This window comes from Cotesia glomerata, linkage group LG3 (genome assembly GCF_020080835.1).
Source record: "Cotesia glomerata isolate CgM1 linkage group LG3, MPM_Cglom_v2.3, whole genome shotgun sequence".
In the NCBI taxonomy this organism is placed as follows: Eukaryota; Metazoa; Arthropoda; class Insecta; order Hymenoptera; family Braconidae; genus Cotesia; species Cotesia glomerata.
In genome coordinates this window covers 5942226-5956928 of record NC_058160.1, presented here as the reverse complement: position 1 = coordinate 5956928, position 14703 = coordinate 5942226, and the positions used below count along the sequence as shown (strand labels likewise).

Below are 14703 nucleotides of genomic sequence, written 5' to 3'. Positions count from 1 at the left end.
TATAAATCATAATTATGGAGTAAAACAGAAATTTTGAGAAAAATCATACGAGAGCTGTCTTGTCGAGAAACTTTTGTGATTATTTTACATTGTAAAAATTCGTAAATTGATTACTTTTCACCGAATTTTTACGATGTAACGTTGTAGATTTTAAAATGTAAAATTATAAAAATGAAGATATTGAAAGTCTGGTCCTGGATTACGATGTGATAATTGTATTTTTTCCTACGATTTTTTTCATGCATACTAATATACTTCATACTATATTGGGACTTAAATACTTTGAACCAAAAAAATGTTTATAAGTATTCGTGTTATTATTTCTTATAATGTGATTAATTATTAACTCCAAAAAAACAACCATTTGAACTTACCTTATATATTTGATAAATAATATATGTATTCTCATTAATAATGATGTCAAATATAGATAAAATTATCGAATAATCAATTCATCAATAAAAGTAGACATTATTCATTCGAACGAAGTTTATTTTTAAGATCTTTTAAAAATCTTGAATCAAGAACATCATTATGAAGAGTTGAACCATCTTAAATTAAGTAGAAAAGTTGATTTAATAAATCGTTCTTGTTTAAAAATAATTTTACTCGGCCTAAAAATTTTTCTTCTCCATTTTTAGGGATTTAATTCTTTAGAATATCATTCTTGGTTTAAAATTTAGGCTTATAAATCAAGTTAATTTTTGTTTATTAATACAGACACTGTCGGCATTAAGAACGCGATTTTTATAATTTTTTCGGTGAAATTTCAAGCATCTTAAATTTTTTCTAAATATTACACCTCAACAGAATTTTATTTACTTTTTAAAAAATTTATTTAAGTAAAATTTTTCTTCAACAATAAATTACATGAAATTAAATTTATTCAAGCAAATAATTAAAATTTTAAATAAGTCCATGATTAGTTTTTTGTACAAAAGTCCTTTGTGAGGTTTAAACAAGTTGATAAACTATATATAAAAATATTTTACTCTTTTTACTTTTATATTTCAATATCGACATTTTAAAAAAAATTTTTTACGCTAAACCAAGTGCACGATGGTCCTCGAAACTTTTCACTTTTTTCCTTCCTCTCCCGTGCTTGCGTTTGTACAGTGGTAATGGCCTGTCAGAAGCAGACGTTGGTTGTTGTACCTTATATACTGACACCATTACACTCGCCAGAGCCCTATCGGCTTCACCAAAGCTACACCGACCTATACTAGCAACTCACAAGAGCTTTCTACATTTATACATTTATCTTTCTCTCTTTCTCTATCCTTCTCTCTTTTTCATTTGTATTTAATAAGAGACGCAAATATATATCATGAACGCTCGAGTTATATAAACTCCGTAGGACGACCCAAACGTTCGTCTCTACTACTACTACTAACAGCATCCACATCTTCCTTTTACTTCTCCATATTATCCTCCATTGCTAGAATGATCAATACCCCGAGACTCTCCCGTGGATGGGTGGGGCAATTGTTATTTAGATTCATTAGTATTCTATTGCCCTTAAGAAACTATTTAATTGCACATTTAATCTCGAAATTAAATATAAATTTCTTTCCATTCAATAAAAAAAGATGTATAGAATTATATTGAATGATTTTCAAATTTTTACTTCTAAAATTTTCTGAAATTTTCAAACAATGTTAACATTGTTTTATGTTGCAGTCAACTAGTAAGATTGACAACATTCCGAATTAATAAATTACTAGAACTTAGAAAGTAAATATTAAATTTAATTTAAAATAATTAATTTTCCAAAATTTAAAATTCCGAAAAATATAGTCTTAAATAAAGAAAAAACTAAAGCTATATTAATAGAATCTTTCAAAGTCACAAAGTCTCAATAAATTAAAAAACATAACAACGAAAATTTGTACGCCAAAATGAATGAATAGACGAACACTCATTTAGCCGAAAAATGTAAATAATTTTATATTTAGATTAGAAATTTTTTAAAATTAATTTTAAATTAATTCATTTTTTTAAATTAATTTTATTTTAATTTACAAGTATGTATATAAAACACTCAAATTTCATGCTTGTAAAGGTGGACCATCTAAGAAAAATTTCCAATTTTTTGGATGAGTAATTTTCGGCCGAATCATTATTCGGATAGATGAGTATTCGGATGAATATACGTCGGAACGAACCTTTTTCGAAATAAAATTAATTTTAACTCTTGAGAAATATAAGATTTATATTTACTTATATTCGATAACCCGGTGTTTTATAATTTACAAAATTGTTTTTCGGCTGGTATTCTATTTAAGCTAATGTACTTTACAAACTTTGAATGTAGCGGAATTTTTAATTTTCTAGAGTTTTAATAATTCGGAATGTTGTCGATCTGACTGGTTGACCGCAACCCATTGTTTTTCGTTGAGATTTAAATTTTCAATATTACTCTGAAAAAAAAATTTATGATGAAGAACTAATTTTCTTCACCCAAAGAAACATTTAGGAATACGATACCTTTTTTTTTATATAAGAAAGTTTTTTTTTTAGTTAAGAAAGTTTTCTTGTCAAGATAATTTTTTCTTGCTCCAAAATAAGTTAAATCTTCCGATAAATTTTCTTAGCTTCCCGTAAAAAAAATTTCATATATGGCCCTAGTGTTAAAAATCCGGCAGAAAGAGTTAAGTCTGCGGTGTTCAGTTCTGAAATAAAATAAATATTTTTTTACTCTCCTGAGGATAATCTGATATTTGTTGTTAGTTTAAGCAACTACTAAACCAATTTTTATCTAGTAAAACATGGTAATTAACGTATCAATTTCTTTAAAAGATAAAAAATTATATCAAATCATTTTTTTATTCTCATACATAGCCTGATATTGCAATACATAAAAATTTTTTCACGTAAAATATTGTACACTAATTAATTTTGTTATTTTCGGGTTTAAAAAATAATTTATTTATTAATCAACATACGTCTATCGGCAATATACATAAAAAAAGATTATTTAAAATTAACTAACATAAATTAAAGAAAATTAAATTATGATTTAAGTTGAAGCAGAGAACGAGAAAAAGAAAATTTTGTGTAGTTTATGTGTACATAAGTAACTGTTTTTTAATGTTTGACATAAAAGCACTGAAGGTACCACCGTAGAATTCCACTTCGCCATTTAATTTATTCACCAGGTTTGCTATTCTGTCATGAGGTCCATTCACCACATAGTTTTTTGAAGACTTAGTAGTTTTCAGTAACCTTTTGCGCCTCAACATTATGTTGGCAGGCGCAAATTCGAAGCTGCTGCAGATGTCCGGGGCGTCAATGATTCCATTGACCACCTTGTAAAAAAAAGCCATGTCGGCGACCTGACGACGATTAGTCAAATTGTTTAATTTGAAGTGCTTGCGAAGATCATCTAAAGTGGAGGCATTAGCTCGCGACCAGCATGTATTTGAGAGATATTTACATAATAATTACTGTTTTCCAATAAAATATAAAATTTATATTATCTTTCAAAGCATTTAATGACTGTGATAAAAAAAAATCATTAGATAACTGATATCGAACATCAGTAATATTGTTTATGTTGAAGTTGGTCAAGGACATAAAGGTTAGAGTTTAATAGCAATCAAATTTTTAGATTTTTAATATCGTTGTATGTAATTTATACAACTAATCATTTTTTCCAAGATCTACTCTTTCAATTTTTTTTTTATTTTTAAAAATAAAGAAAATTGTGATATCTTAGGTGTGACATTAAATTGCTATTAGTGATAATTTTAAGATAATTCTCTTCGGAATTTCGATAAAATTATTCTTAATATAAAATTTATAGTATAAAGAAATAAAGCTATTTTTATCATCTTATGAAATAATGATTTGTTAATTACATTTTTTACTAACTTGTTTTCGTAGCATATTGTTGTTTTAAAATTCATTAAGAGAAGTTCTAAAAGTTATTTTCAAAATCTATTTCTTACTTTTTCAACTTCATCATAATGAAATATTTCCTATTTGTAAATATTGTAATACTGTTTTCTTGTAATTTTTCAATGACAAGAACAACAGATGACAATGTAAGTGATGTAATATATTTTTTATAAACTTTTAACAACTCATATATTTTTCTAGTCTTTTCGTGGAGGTGTATTCGTTTACAATTGTTCATTGACTTCCGTAGACAAAATTTTTATCCACTCCATTGACCAGCTTTTCAATTTTTACTAATCTCTATTCTACAACATGTATGAAATATTTTGAAGCTTTCACAACGCCTTTTATCAACATTGATTTTAAAGCATGCACTACAGGATTAATGAAATTTTATATAAATATGGCTGAGTATGTTTTTGAATCTAAAAAAGCTTTGTTATATCGGGTACCAATTGATTGCCAAGATCCAGCAGGAAAGCATTATATCGGGAAATTGAACGATTTCAAAGTGATAAGTTAAGAATCACTTTTATATAAAAAATAAATGTAAAATTACTATACAAAAATAAAATAAGGGTATTAGAAATTAACATTTTAGTCACTTATATATTAATCATTAACAATTATTTTTCCCGTTAGATTGAAAATAAATAATTTATTATAAAATTCTATTCATTTCTATTCATTTATGCGAAAAAAAAGTTAATTGAAATTTTATTTATTAAAAATCAATTAATTGTCTATTATATGTATAATATTTTTGTTTAGATTATTCAATTAATATGTATTCGGACTATTTTTATCTGAAAACGTCAAAGAATCACCTCCTAAAATATGTTAAATTAAACAACTTAATAATTAGAATGACGATTACATTATATGTGAGTACATAGTTTTCAAGAAGCTGAACATATTTTATAATTTATTTCTTTTCTTGTAGAATAATTATTAAAATTGACGACGCATTTATAAATATTGATAGTTTATGTAAAAAAGCTGTTAATATGTAAATAAATCAAATGGATATCAATCAGTAATCCGATAACAGTAATTAAAAAAAAAAAAAAAACGGTGACTTTAGGCGGTATAGGAATTAAAATTTTTGGTGATAAATTTCAACACTGAAAGGATTAAGATTTGTAACATCGGCATCGGTGTTTTAAATTATTTTTGGTGTTAAAGCATACTTAATGTTTGGAAAATTCCAAAATTTACGCTTCATAACGCTTTCTTATTTTTAAATAAGAATATCAAATGATTTAAAAAAAAAAAATAATTAAGTAATTTCTTACAAAGTATTTTCTAATTTTTTTTTTCATCATTCGCGCCTATTTTTCTTGTTGTGTGCACGCGCAGTTGAAAAAATATCTAATTATATGATTAATTTATTTCATTTTAACTTAATGAAGTGGCGCCATAATTTTCACGTGAGAAAAATAATAAAAGTTTTTTTGTTTTTGTATGTGTGTATCATAGTGAATTTTACTAAAAATGAATTTAAAAAAAAACTACGTAATCTATACTAATAATATGAAATAGGGCACTAGTTCATCGAATTCTGGAATTAATAAAAAAAATCCCGATATCGACACATCAATTTTTTAGGATTTATCGTAGAAGCATTTGAAGACCACAAAATTGCTTGACCTTGACGTGTCGGGAGTAGAATACTATCTCAACCGCTTCGCATTAAAAGGTGTGCAATGTCGAGAAAAGAAAACCACGTTGCCGGTTCGGACAAACAACGTAGTGAGAATATTTTTGGACTTCAGCGCATTCGAGCGTAAGCGAGATAGTGGACTGTACCTCAACTAGTTTTCATTTTACTAGTAGTACTTAACATAGAGAGAATCGTCTTAAAAGTTGAGCACGACTGTTACGTGGAAACGCCCTTTTAAGGTAGACTTTCTTCAGTTGCTCTAGTGCATTGCTCTAGTGAAGATCGTAGAATATTCCCACGTGTTATACTAAAAGCCACTTAAAAGTAACTAAAGTCTCAGACGTTAAATACAGAAACAGTGAAATTGATTTCATTTGTTATAACATAAGTGTTTTTTAGTGAGAACAGTAAAATTCTTATTTTTTGAGAGTGATTATTGTCCTCAATCTTCGAAATTTGTTCTTACGTTTTTCATTGAAGAATAAAACAGATACCAGTTTTAAAATGGAGCATGTTTCAGTACTAAATGAAGAATATCAGCGAAATGCTTGGGATGAAATGAAGAACACTATAAATAACAAAATAAGCGAAATTAGTTTGGATAATATACAGCACGTGGCGAAAAAGCTGTTTCTAACCAACATCTACCGAGGAAGAGGAGTTCTCATCAAAACAGTGATCGAAGCTCAAGAAAATTGTGTACAGTCGACACCCGTATACGCGACCTTATTTGCTAGTGTGAATATGGTGTTTCCTATTATTGGAGATCTACTGTTGCGAAGATTGATCAGGCGATACCAGCAAGGACAACAGAAGAATTCGCTTGAATTAAAGAGTCCTCCCGCCATTTTCATAAGCTTCTTATTACATCAACACGTGGCGGACGAATGTTTAGTGCGTCAAATTCTGATAGATTTGCTGACTAATCCAACAAACGGATCTATACAGTTGGCTGTGTCTATCTTGTTGATATGTTCAACCAAATTGGACACTAAACATAGGGAAATACTTTTGGCAATACTTTTGGAGTACAGGATGTCACATCAATTTGATAAGCAAACAAATTGTATGGTTGATGGATTTCTTGCAACGCGCGACATTTATAATCAAGTTGGTTCAAAAAAAGTTGATGAAATAGGAAAAAAGTTCCAAGTCATCCATGCATTTGAATTATTTCATCACCTCGATCCGGAAAATTATCTTGATGAGTTTGTATATGACTCGAACTATAAAGTTACTGAAAATCATTATTCAGAAAGGATTAAGATCATTTTTGGTAACAATCACAAGGAGGAAAAAAAAGATGAAATAATGAAAAAATATCGGTTTTTAACAAAGTTATCAAGCGTCAGGCGAAGACTTTTTACTTGATAATCAATGTTTTATTAAAATTAGATAGAGAAGAGATTTTTATTTTCATTGTAACTTGATTTTTGTTACATCTGAACTTTATTGAGAAAAAACAATGTGTTGTATTGAAATCTCATCTTTGTGAAATTGTGAACATAATTCCTTAAAAAACTGATTGACAAGATCGAAAGATTTACATTATTGCAATCGACACCTTTATTGGAGTTCAGTATGAAGAAACCTGTTCTCCTACACAGACTATACGTATACCGATCGTCAGGAAAATTATTTATGCAGCAATGAAATGATTCAATTTATCCGAAAAAAAATTTAAAAACTGTAAACTAATTAAATTGTAATTATCTTTTACTGGATTACAATATCTGATGACGGCCATTTGATCCTGGAGGGTGAAACCGAACGTCGTGTTTCGAAGAATCGCTAGATATTATATTGTATATTGGAACTGGAATATATCATATCAAAATGATTAATAAAAAGCAATTTATAAACTATAATCGACTGTAAATATTTTATTATATAAGAGAAAAGAATTTTTGTTCACAGTCTATGTATTCATGTATGTACATATTTCTTTATAAATATCTTATGTAAAATTGATAATAAAAGGACCAATCACAGTAAATAAGTTCTCTTTGATTTTAATTATCCACTTATTTTGTTTATAATATCGTTCTATTATTTTTGAAATCTTTGTTTAAGAAAAAAAAACCTTATATACATCAATATGAAACGAGAACAGCTAGATTAGCTACTATACTGATTGAAATACTACTTATTTTAGAACTTACCATTTTTCCGTATATTAATTTTAATCTTATTTCAATAAAATACTTCAATGTAATTATCAAATTTTAAATAATAATAATAATTAATATTACATCTCTTAGAAAAATATCCTAAAAAAAAATTAAATAAAATACAAAAACAAAGTATCAAAATAAAAAATTCACTAAATAATTTTTTTTTTTTTTCAATTTCTATCTTTAGTTGGTAATAATAGTTTAATGAAATAAAAAAATAAAAAAACATAACAACATTTTGGTCTACAACATCCTGATTTTTATTTAATTATAGAAGAATTTAGACCTGATTAGAACAATAATATGGAAAACAGTGGATTTTTTAACGAGCTGCGTAAGATATTTGGTATACTAGTTTGGAGTCTGGTAAAAAGGTTAGCAGGTTTATCAAGGAAGTTGGCGGCGTGTGTCAACAGGAAGTTTTTTCTGATGCAATGTAAAAATAATGATATCTACCCGGGCCACATTGCATACAATGTAAAATCGGTGTATTTATTATTGTTATTGGATGGACATCCGTTTAAATATTTAGTTAAAAAAATTATGAGGAAGTTTAAAAATTTATAAAAATTCAGCCTTGGATGTTGAAATTAAAGTTGCACATTGGAAGGTTGCTAAGCTAGACGCAGAAAAGAGGAAGATTGAAGAAGAATTGATGTCGGTACTTCCAGCACGGATGATGTGCTGGTGTTTACATGTCAACAAGGTTAGATATGAGAAGGTTTTCAAAAAGATTAAAGTTAAAAATCAAAGGAAAATTAAGTCGCTAGTAAGTGATTGTGCAGCAGTAGTTCCAAATGGTGAGGGTACGAATAAGGTGCTGTATAATTTTTTGAATGAATCAGTACCTGACTTCGTAGAGAATATACTTAGTTTGTCACCTAATTTTGGTATAGAATTGGATCCAAAAAGTGTTCCTATACCAATACTCATTAAAGATCTGGAGTTTGGTATCTCAAGGATAAAGGACCAAACCCTCGAAGAGAAAGAATTAGATAGTTTAAAGAATAGTGTTAGACTTGGAGCTATTAATTCGATTACTAATTATTGTAATTCTGCCAGAAGGTGGAAAAACAGAGAGGGTAAGAAGATGAAGGAAGATCTAAGACAGATTAAAGAGTTTCTCGAAAATAGGAAAGACATCGTGGTTATTCGTGCGGACAAAGGGGGAGCGACGGTGTTGATGAAAAAAGATGAGTATGAGCGTGGAATGTTGGAATTACTGAATGATCAGGCTATTTATAAAAAAGTGAATAAAGATCCAACTGCAAGATACCAGAATAAGATTAATACTGTGATAGATGATTTGTTGGAGGAAAAGTTGATTGAGGAGGTCCAAGCAAAAAGTTTAGTCACACAATTCTTTACCACCAAGACTTTATGGATTGCGAAAGATACACAAACCTGGTTGTAAGCTTCGCCCTGTAGTAAGTTGCATAAAATCTCCTTGCTATAAACTAGCAAAATTCCTTCACAAATTGTTAACGGATTCATTTAAGTTTAACATCAAGAATTCCATCGAAATGGTAAGTTTCTTGAATGAAGTTAGATTACCACCTGATTATGTTCTGGTCTCCTTGGATGTTGTGTCATTATTCACAAACATCCCGAAGGCATTAGTGTTGTCGATAATAGAAGAGGAATGGGAGTCCATTACGGAGCTGGTAAAAGTTCCAAAAAATACGTTGTGTAATCTCATAAACGTGTGTTTTGAGACAAGTTATTTTAAGTTCATGGATGAGTTCTATCTCCAGCTAGATGGTTCGAAAATGGGAAATCCAGCGAGTCCGGTCTTGGCGAACATTGTCATGAACTACGTTTTGAGGAAGGTAATGGACAGTTTGCCATTCCAGGTACCATTCCTACGGTTGTATGTTGACGATACTTTGTTTGCTGTGCCGGGGGAGGAAGTTGACTCTTTATTGGATGTGGTTCATTGTACTTATTACGGACTCTGAAAAAGTTTTTTTCTGCCCTCCGGCCGGAAAGTGGCAACTTTCTGGCCGCTGCGCTAAACAAAGTTGCCACATTCCGGCTACGTCGAGCAGAAAAATAGTATACACACCTTGGCCAGTAAATAAGAAAGCCTCAGATCACATGTTTGTCAACCTCGGCTTCGCCTCGGCCAACAATTACATGTGATCTGAGACTTTTCTTATTTTACTGGCCTAGGTATGTAATATACTATTGTATATTTTTTATGTAAAAGAAAAAATACCATGCGCAATAATGTTTTTTAAATTAAGGACTATGTGTTTTTGTATTGTAAAATTTTAAGGTATTTATTGAAAAAAAATTTTTTGACTTTTGTATTATGTTTAAATTGACTTAAAAAATTGTTAATATTTATTTGTTTGTAAACACATAGGTGCCTGATGATGTCAGAATAAAACTGACGAAACGTCGCATGTTAAAATAAATGAAATAAAAAAACATAACAACATTTTGGTCTACAACATCCTGATTTTTATTTAATAATAGTTTAAATAACATAAATTTTAGGCCAGTTTTAATCATAAAGTTTGTAATGTATTTGACTATGACATTCTTTAATTTAATGTCATTGGAGTATTGTCAATAAATTAACTATCACAGCAGACCAAAAATTTATATTAATTAATCATGACTTTACTTTCATTTTTTATAACTTTATAACCATCAATTTAACATTTGATAAGTTATATAGGGATATCAAAGATAAAATTAATTTACTTTAACAAATTTATTATTTCAGACATCAAACCTGGATGCGTCGATCCTAATTGCTTGTAATCATTCAAAAAAACGATAGTATCAATATTTTTTACGATGAATTGAATGGCCATTTGACGTAGAATATCAGCATTGTATTTTTCTGCTTCAATAGCAATAGATATAACGTTATTCAGCGACAAGTATCTAAATACTATTGTCCCGCAAAAGTTCTTCAGCTTTAATATTTGATACCTTTCCGCAACATCTAAAATTTTCAATGCCAGCTCATAGTTTTCTTCGGCTTCAGTTGTACCAGTGTACATAAATTTCAGAACTTCTTTCATAACATCAACACGGATATTTTCGATGGTAATAGAATTTTCACGGGCTTCTTTCATGTTTGACTGAAACATCGCCAAGAAAACTGGGCTGTGAGCAGATAAAACGACTTTGTGTGCAACTATTTCTTCATCATCAACTACCAGCACCACATCGCTCAGCATACGGTCTAAATAGAAGCTCTTAAAGTCATCATTGGTGTAATTATTTAAGTAATTGTTAACCAACGGACAAGACAAACAAACATCACTTGTGCATCCCAGCCACTTTATTTCACACAATACTCTCAAGTAATTAGCTTCATGAGAGTCTTCTAGGCTTTCAAAGCTGTCAGAGGAACTTTCATTATCATCTTTACTACAATTGTTAGGGACGAAAATATTAAGACCATTTTCAAACCAGTGATCAATTATTTCAGAGTATTTTATTTTGTTGTTTGAATAAACTTCAACTGCAACTGTGCCAGGAACTATTTTGTATTCTCTACTTATTTCTATTATAATATCTGAGCACGATGCCTCGTAGTCCATCGATACTGTGATAAGACAGTATTCTAAAGGTTTCATGAAATAATTTCTAACACTGCGGTAGTTGTTTTTTGAAGGGATTTCCCATCGACACTTAATGTTATTCGTCTTTGAGTACGCAAAGTTCATGATTTTCTTCTTAAATACTGAAAGAAGAAAAATAAATTTATTAATTTAGAATCATACAAATTACTTATTGTTAAATTAATAATACTAAAGTTAACCGACGATTTTAATTTTTTGATTTTTTTTAATAATTAAATTAGAACAAAAAAATATTTTTTAAAAATTGCACTTACAGTTTTTAAAATTTTTTACAAGTGAAAATTTTTTTTTAATTTTTTTGTAATAATTTTTCCACTAAAAACAAATTCTAAATGTCGGCTAACTTAATTTTCATGTTAAATTAATACGTAAATATGTAAAAAGTTTTTTTTTTCAATGAAAAATTTAATTCATTTATAAAAAAAAAAAATCATTGGGAAGTCGCTGTTTTCTTTGTTGTAACCGATGATACTGAATTAAGACTATTGATCATTTGTAGAATTTTTCTAACAAATAAATTATAGCAGGAATAATTAATTTGAAAAATTTTATCTTTAGAAGCTCTAAAAAATTACAAATGCAATTTTTTAAACCTAGTTTATTAAGAAAAATGAAAAAAAAAATTGTGTCTATATTACTAAAGTAGCCGACATTTTTAATTTTTTGATTTTTTTTAAATTACCTTAAATTAGAACTAAAAAATATTTTTAAAAAATTTCACGTATTGTTTTTCAATTTTTTTACAAATGAAAAATTTTTTTTTATTGTTTGTAATCATTTCTTCAGTAAAAAAAAATCTAAAAATTTTTAGATATCAACTAACTTAATTTTCAGCAAATGTCTACTAAATTCAGTGTTATTTATGAGTGACGCAAATTGACAAAAATTTTGATTCAAAATAAGATATTTGTGACTTTTTTTTGGAGTAAAAATATATATTAATGACAAATCTGTGACAAGTAATTATATATTGATAATTAAGAAATTTACCTGAAGAAAGAAATTAATTTATAGGTTATATTGACTTAAAATTATCTTTAGCAAGTGTTGTTCATTATCTTGTTAGAATTAAATTATAAAATTAATATCCAGTCGAATGTTAATTTATTATTAAAAATGTAGAATCATTTAGTTTATGAATGTAAAATTATCAAACATTTTTTGATAAGTATTTCTTAAATTTTTTTTATTTAGCAATTTTTTATTTCAGCTAAAAAACTGAGATTGGATACCGCTGGTGTAAGATTAACGTTCGGAAGGATACTAACTGCATCCTAACGAATGACAAGCAAACTCTTTCGTAAATAGCCGGTAAATTATCATGAGAAAACATGTGTGTTAAAAATTTTCGCGGTAAGGTTGAAATTTTATTAATTCTATAACTAAAGTCGACAAGAACGAAAAAAATAGCACATCTCTTGTAAAAAGAGGAATCCTACCAATTAAATAGAATCTTTTATGAATTAATATAAAATATTTTTGATAAATTAAAAGAAAGTAACGTTCATTTTAGTTCTTTTCTATTTAATTAAAGAATAAAGTTTTTAATAAATTGTTAATCAATTAAGTGAAAATAAACTCAATTTTTGCATGGTTTTTAAAACAATTGATTTATTATTAATTCATTAACTAATTTCAATTATTTTAGTAACATGAATTATGATTGACATCAACATTGAATCCTGGAATGCGAAAGTGTATTAAATACATAGTAGATAGAAGAACATTCGATTTAAGAAGAGTTTACATTTTTTCTCTCTCTCGCCCTCTATTTGACAAACGAAAGTATCTCTGTCATACTTGTACAACAAATGGAATCTTAAAACGCATTTTATGCATAAATAAATGAAAATTTTCCAAAAAAGCGCTTCGCTCTTCGATAGATAATTTAATTATCTATCGAAGAGCGAAGCGTTTTTTTCGAAATTTTATCACATACATGAGAAAAACACGTTTGAAAATCAACTATAAACCGCTCTTATGTAATTTCTTTGGAAAAGAAAGTTGTGATTCTTTCCTTTATCGCGTTTTCGTTAATTGTCGTGACAGAAATAAATGAATAAAGAGTTAATAAGACATTATCGTAATATTAAAATAGATAATTCTATAAATGTATACTTATTTCAATTACATAAAAGATATTATCAAAAGAAAAAAAAAACTTATAATGTTTACATGATGGTCAGAATATTTCATTTTTATCTTATCTTTAAAAACATAAATATATATAGACTTCTTGATTCACTAAGTAGAATAACAAATTTATTACGATACTGAAATAAGCAAATAACACCACTAGTTTTGGATATTATTTAACAAATTAATTGAGTTAGAAAATTATTTTGAATGATTTGTATTTAAGCTTTATTATTTTGTGATTATTTTTCTCCTAAGTTTTTTGTTCAAAAATTCTTTGTTAAAAAAATTCTAAAAATTATCAAAAGCCCTTCAATTTTCATTATAATAGTTTGTCAAATGTTAAAAAGTTGTAGAGTTGCATATTTAGATAATAATTATAATTATTATCATTATAATTGTAGCAATCTATTTCTTTAATTTAATAATTTATTCAAGTTATAACTATACTCTTTACAATATTCAAATGAAGTTAATAAAGTTCCACAATAATTAATCAATCCCGTAGAATATAGTTATCAGTAAAACGATACAATAGATTAAATTCGTGTATAAGTATTAATGTCAAGATGGTACTCCGTGGTATTACAATAATACGATACGTTAAGTAAAGGAAAATATGATAAGTGTAGTAACCCGTAGATGTGTGTATCTCAGAGGCTGAGGAAAGTCTGCCTCGTGCCCCTTGACTCTTGAGGGTGTTAGCCTTTGCTAACACTTAGCGTTGTTCTTGGGGTCCCGTGACGTCATGAGCCCCTTGAATGCCGGGGAAGGGATTTTATGGCCCAAAGAGTACGGTGGTTGACGCAAAATTTTCGAGAGTGGAAAAGTACTCCCACATAATAAAATTTAGTTTCTTTTGGAATAAAATTTTTTTGAATTTTGGGAAAAATATTTTATAAATTATGCAAAAAAAAATATAAAAACCGTTGCCATAATTTATACTATGTGAAATGTTAGGAAGCAATCCATAAAAAAATTACTATAAAAAGTATAAAAACTATTATTCTTCTTTAATAAATAATAATTCTGATGATAATTTCCGATATTCTCAATTATAAAAATTGGAATTAAAAATATTCACTAAAAAATTTATCATTGTATTCGTTTAGCAATAACGGTTTCACCAATCATTCAAAATAAATGAAATTTTAGTCCTCTTGTTTATTTATCTTGAGATAAAAACTCCGAAATTCTACGAAATATTGATAACAGTTAAAAATAA

General features: G+C 27.9%; 1 protein-coding gene across 1 annotated transcript; it reads right to left on the bottom strand.

The window, feature by feature from the left end:
- Positions 1–10394: 10394 nt before the first annotated feature.
- On the bottom strand, positions 10395–12619 carry LOC123260905 (BTB and MATH domain-containing protein 42-like). Its single transcript, XM_044722280.1, has 2 exons — positions 12333–12619; positions 10395–11443 (listed from the first exon to the last, which is right to left on the bottom strand). The coding sequence occupies exon 2, from the start codon at positions 11424–11426 to the stop codon at positions 10446–10448; it is 981 nt and encodes a 326-aa protein (XP_044578215.1). The 5' UTR covers positions 11427–11443; positions 12333–12619; the 3' UTR covers positions 10395–10445.
- Between the last annotated feature and the right edge of the window lie 2084 nt (positions 12620–14703).

What these genes read in the sequence shown, in the direction of transcription:
- LOC123260905 (XM_044722280.1), bottom strand. Translation starts at nt 11,426, where the DNA reads ATGAACTTTGCGTACTCAAAGACGAATAACATTAAGTGTCGATGGGAA.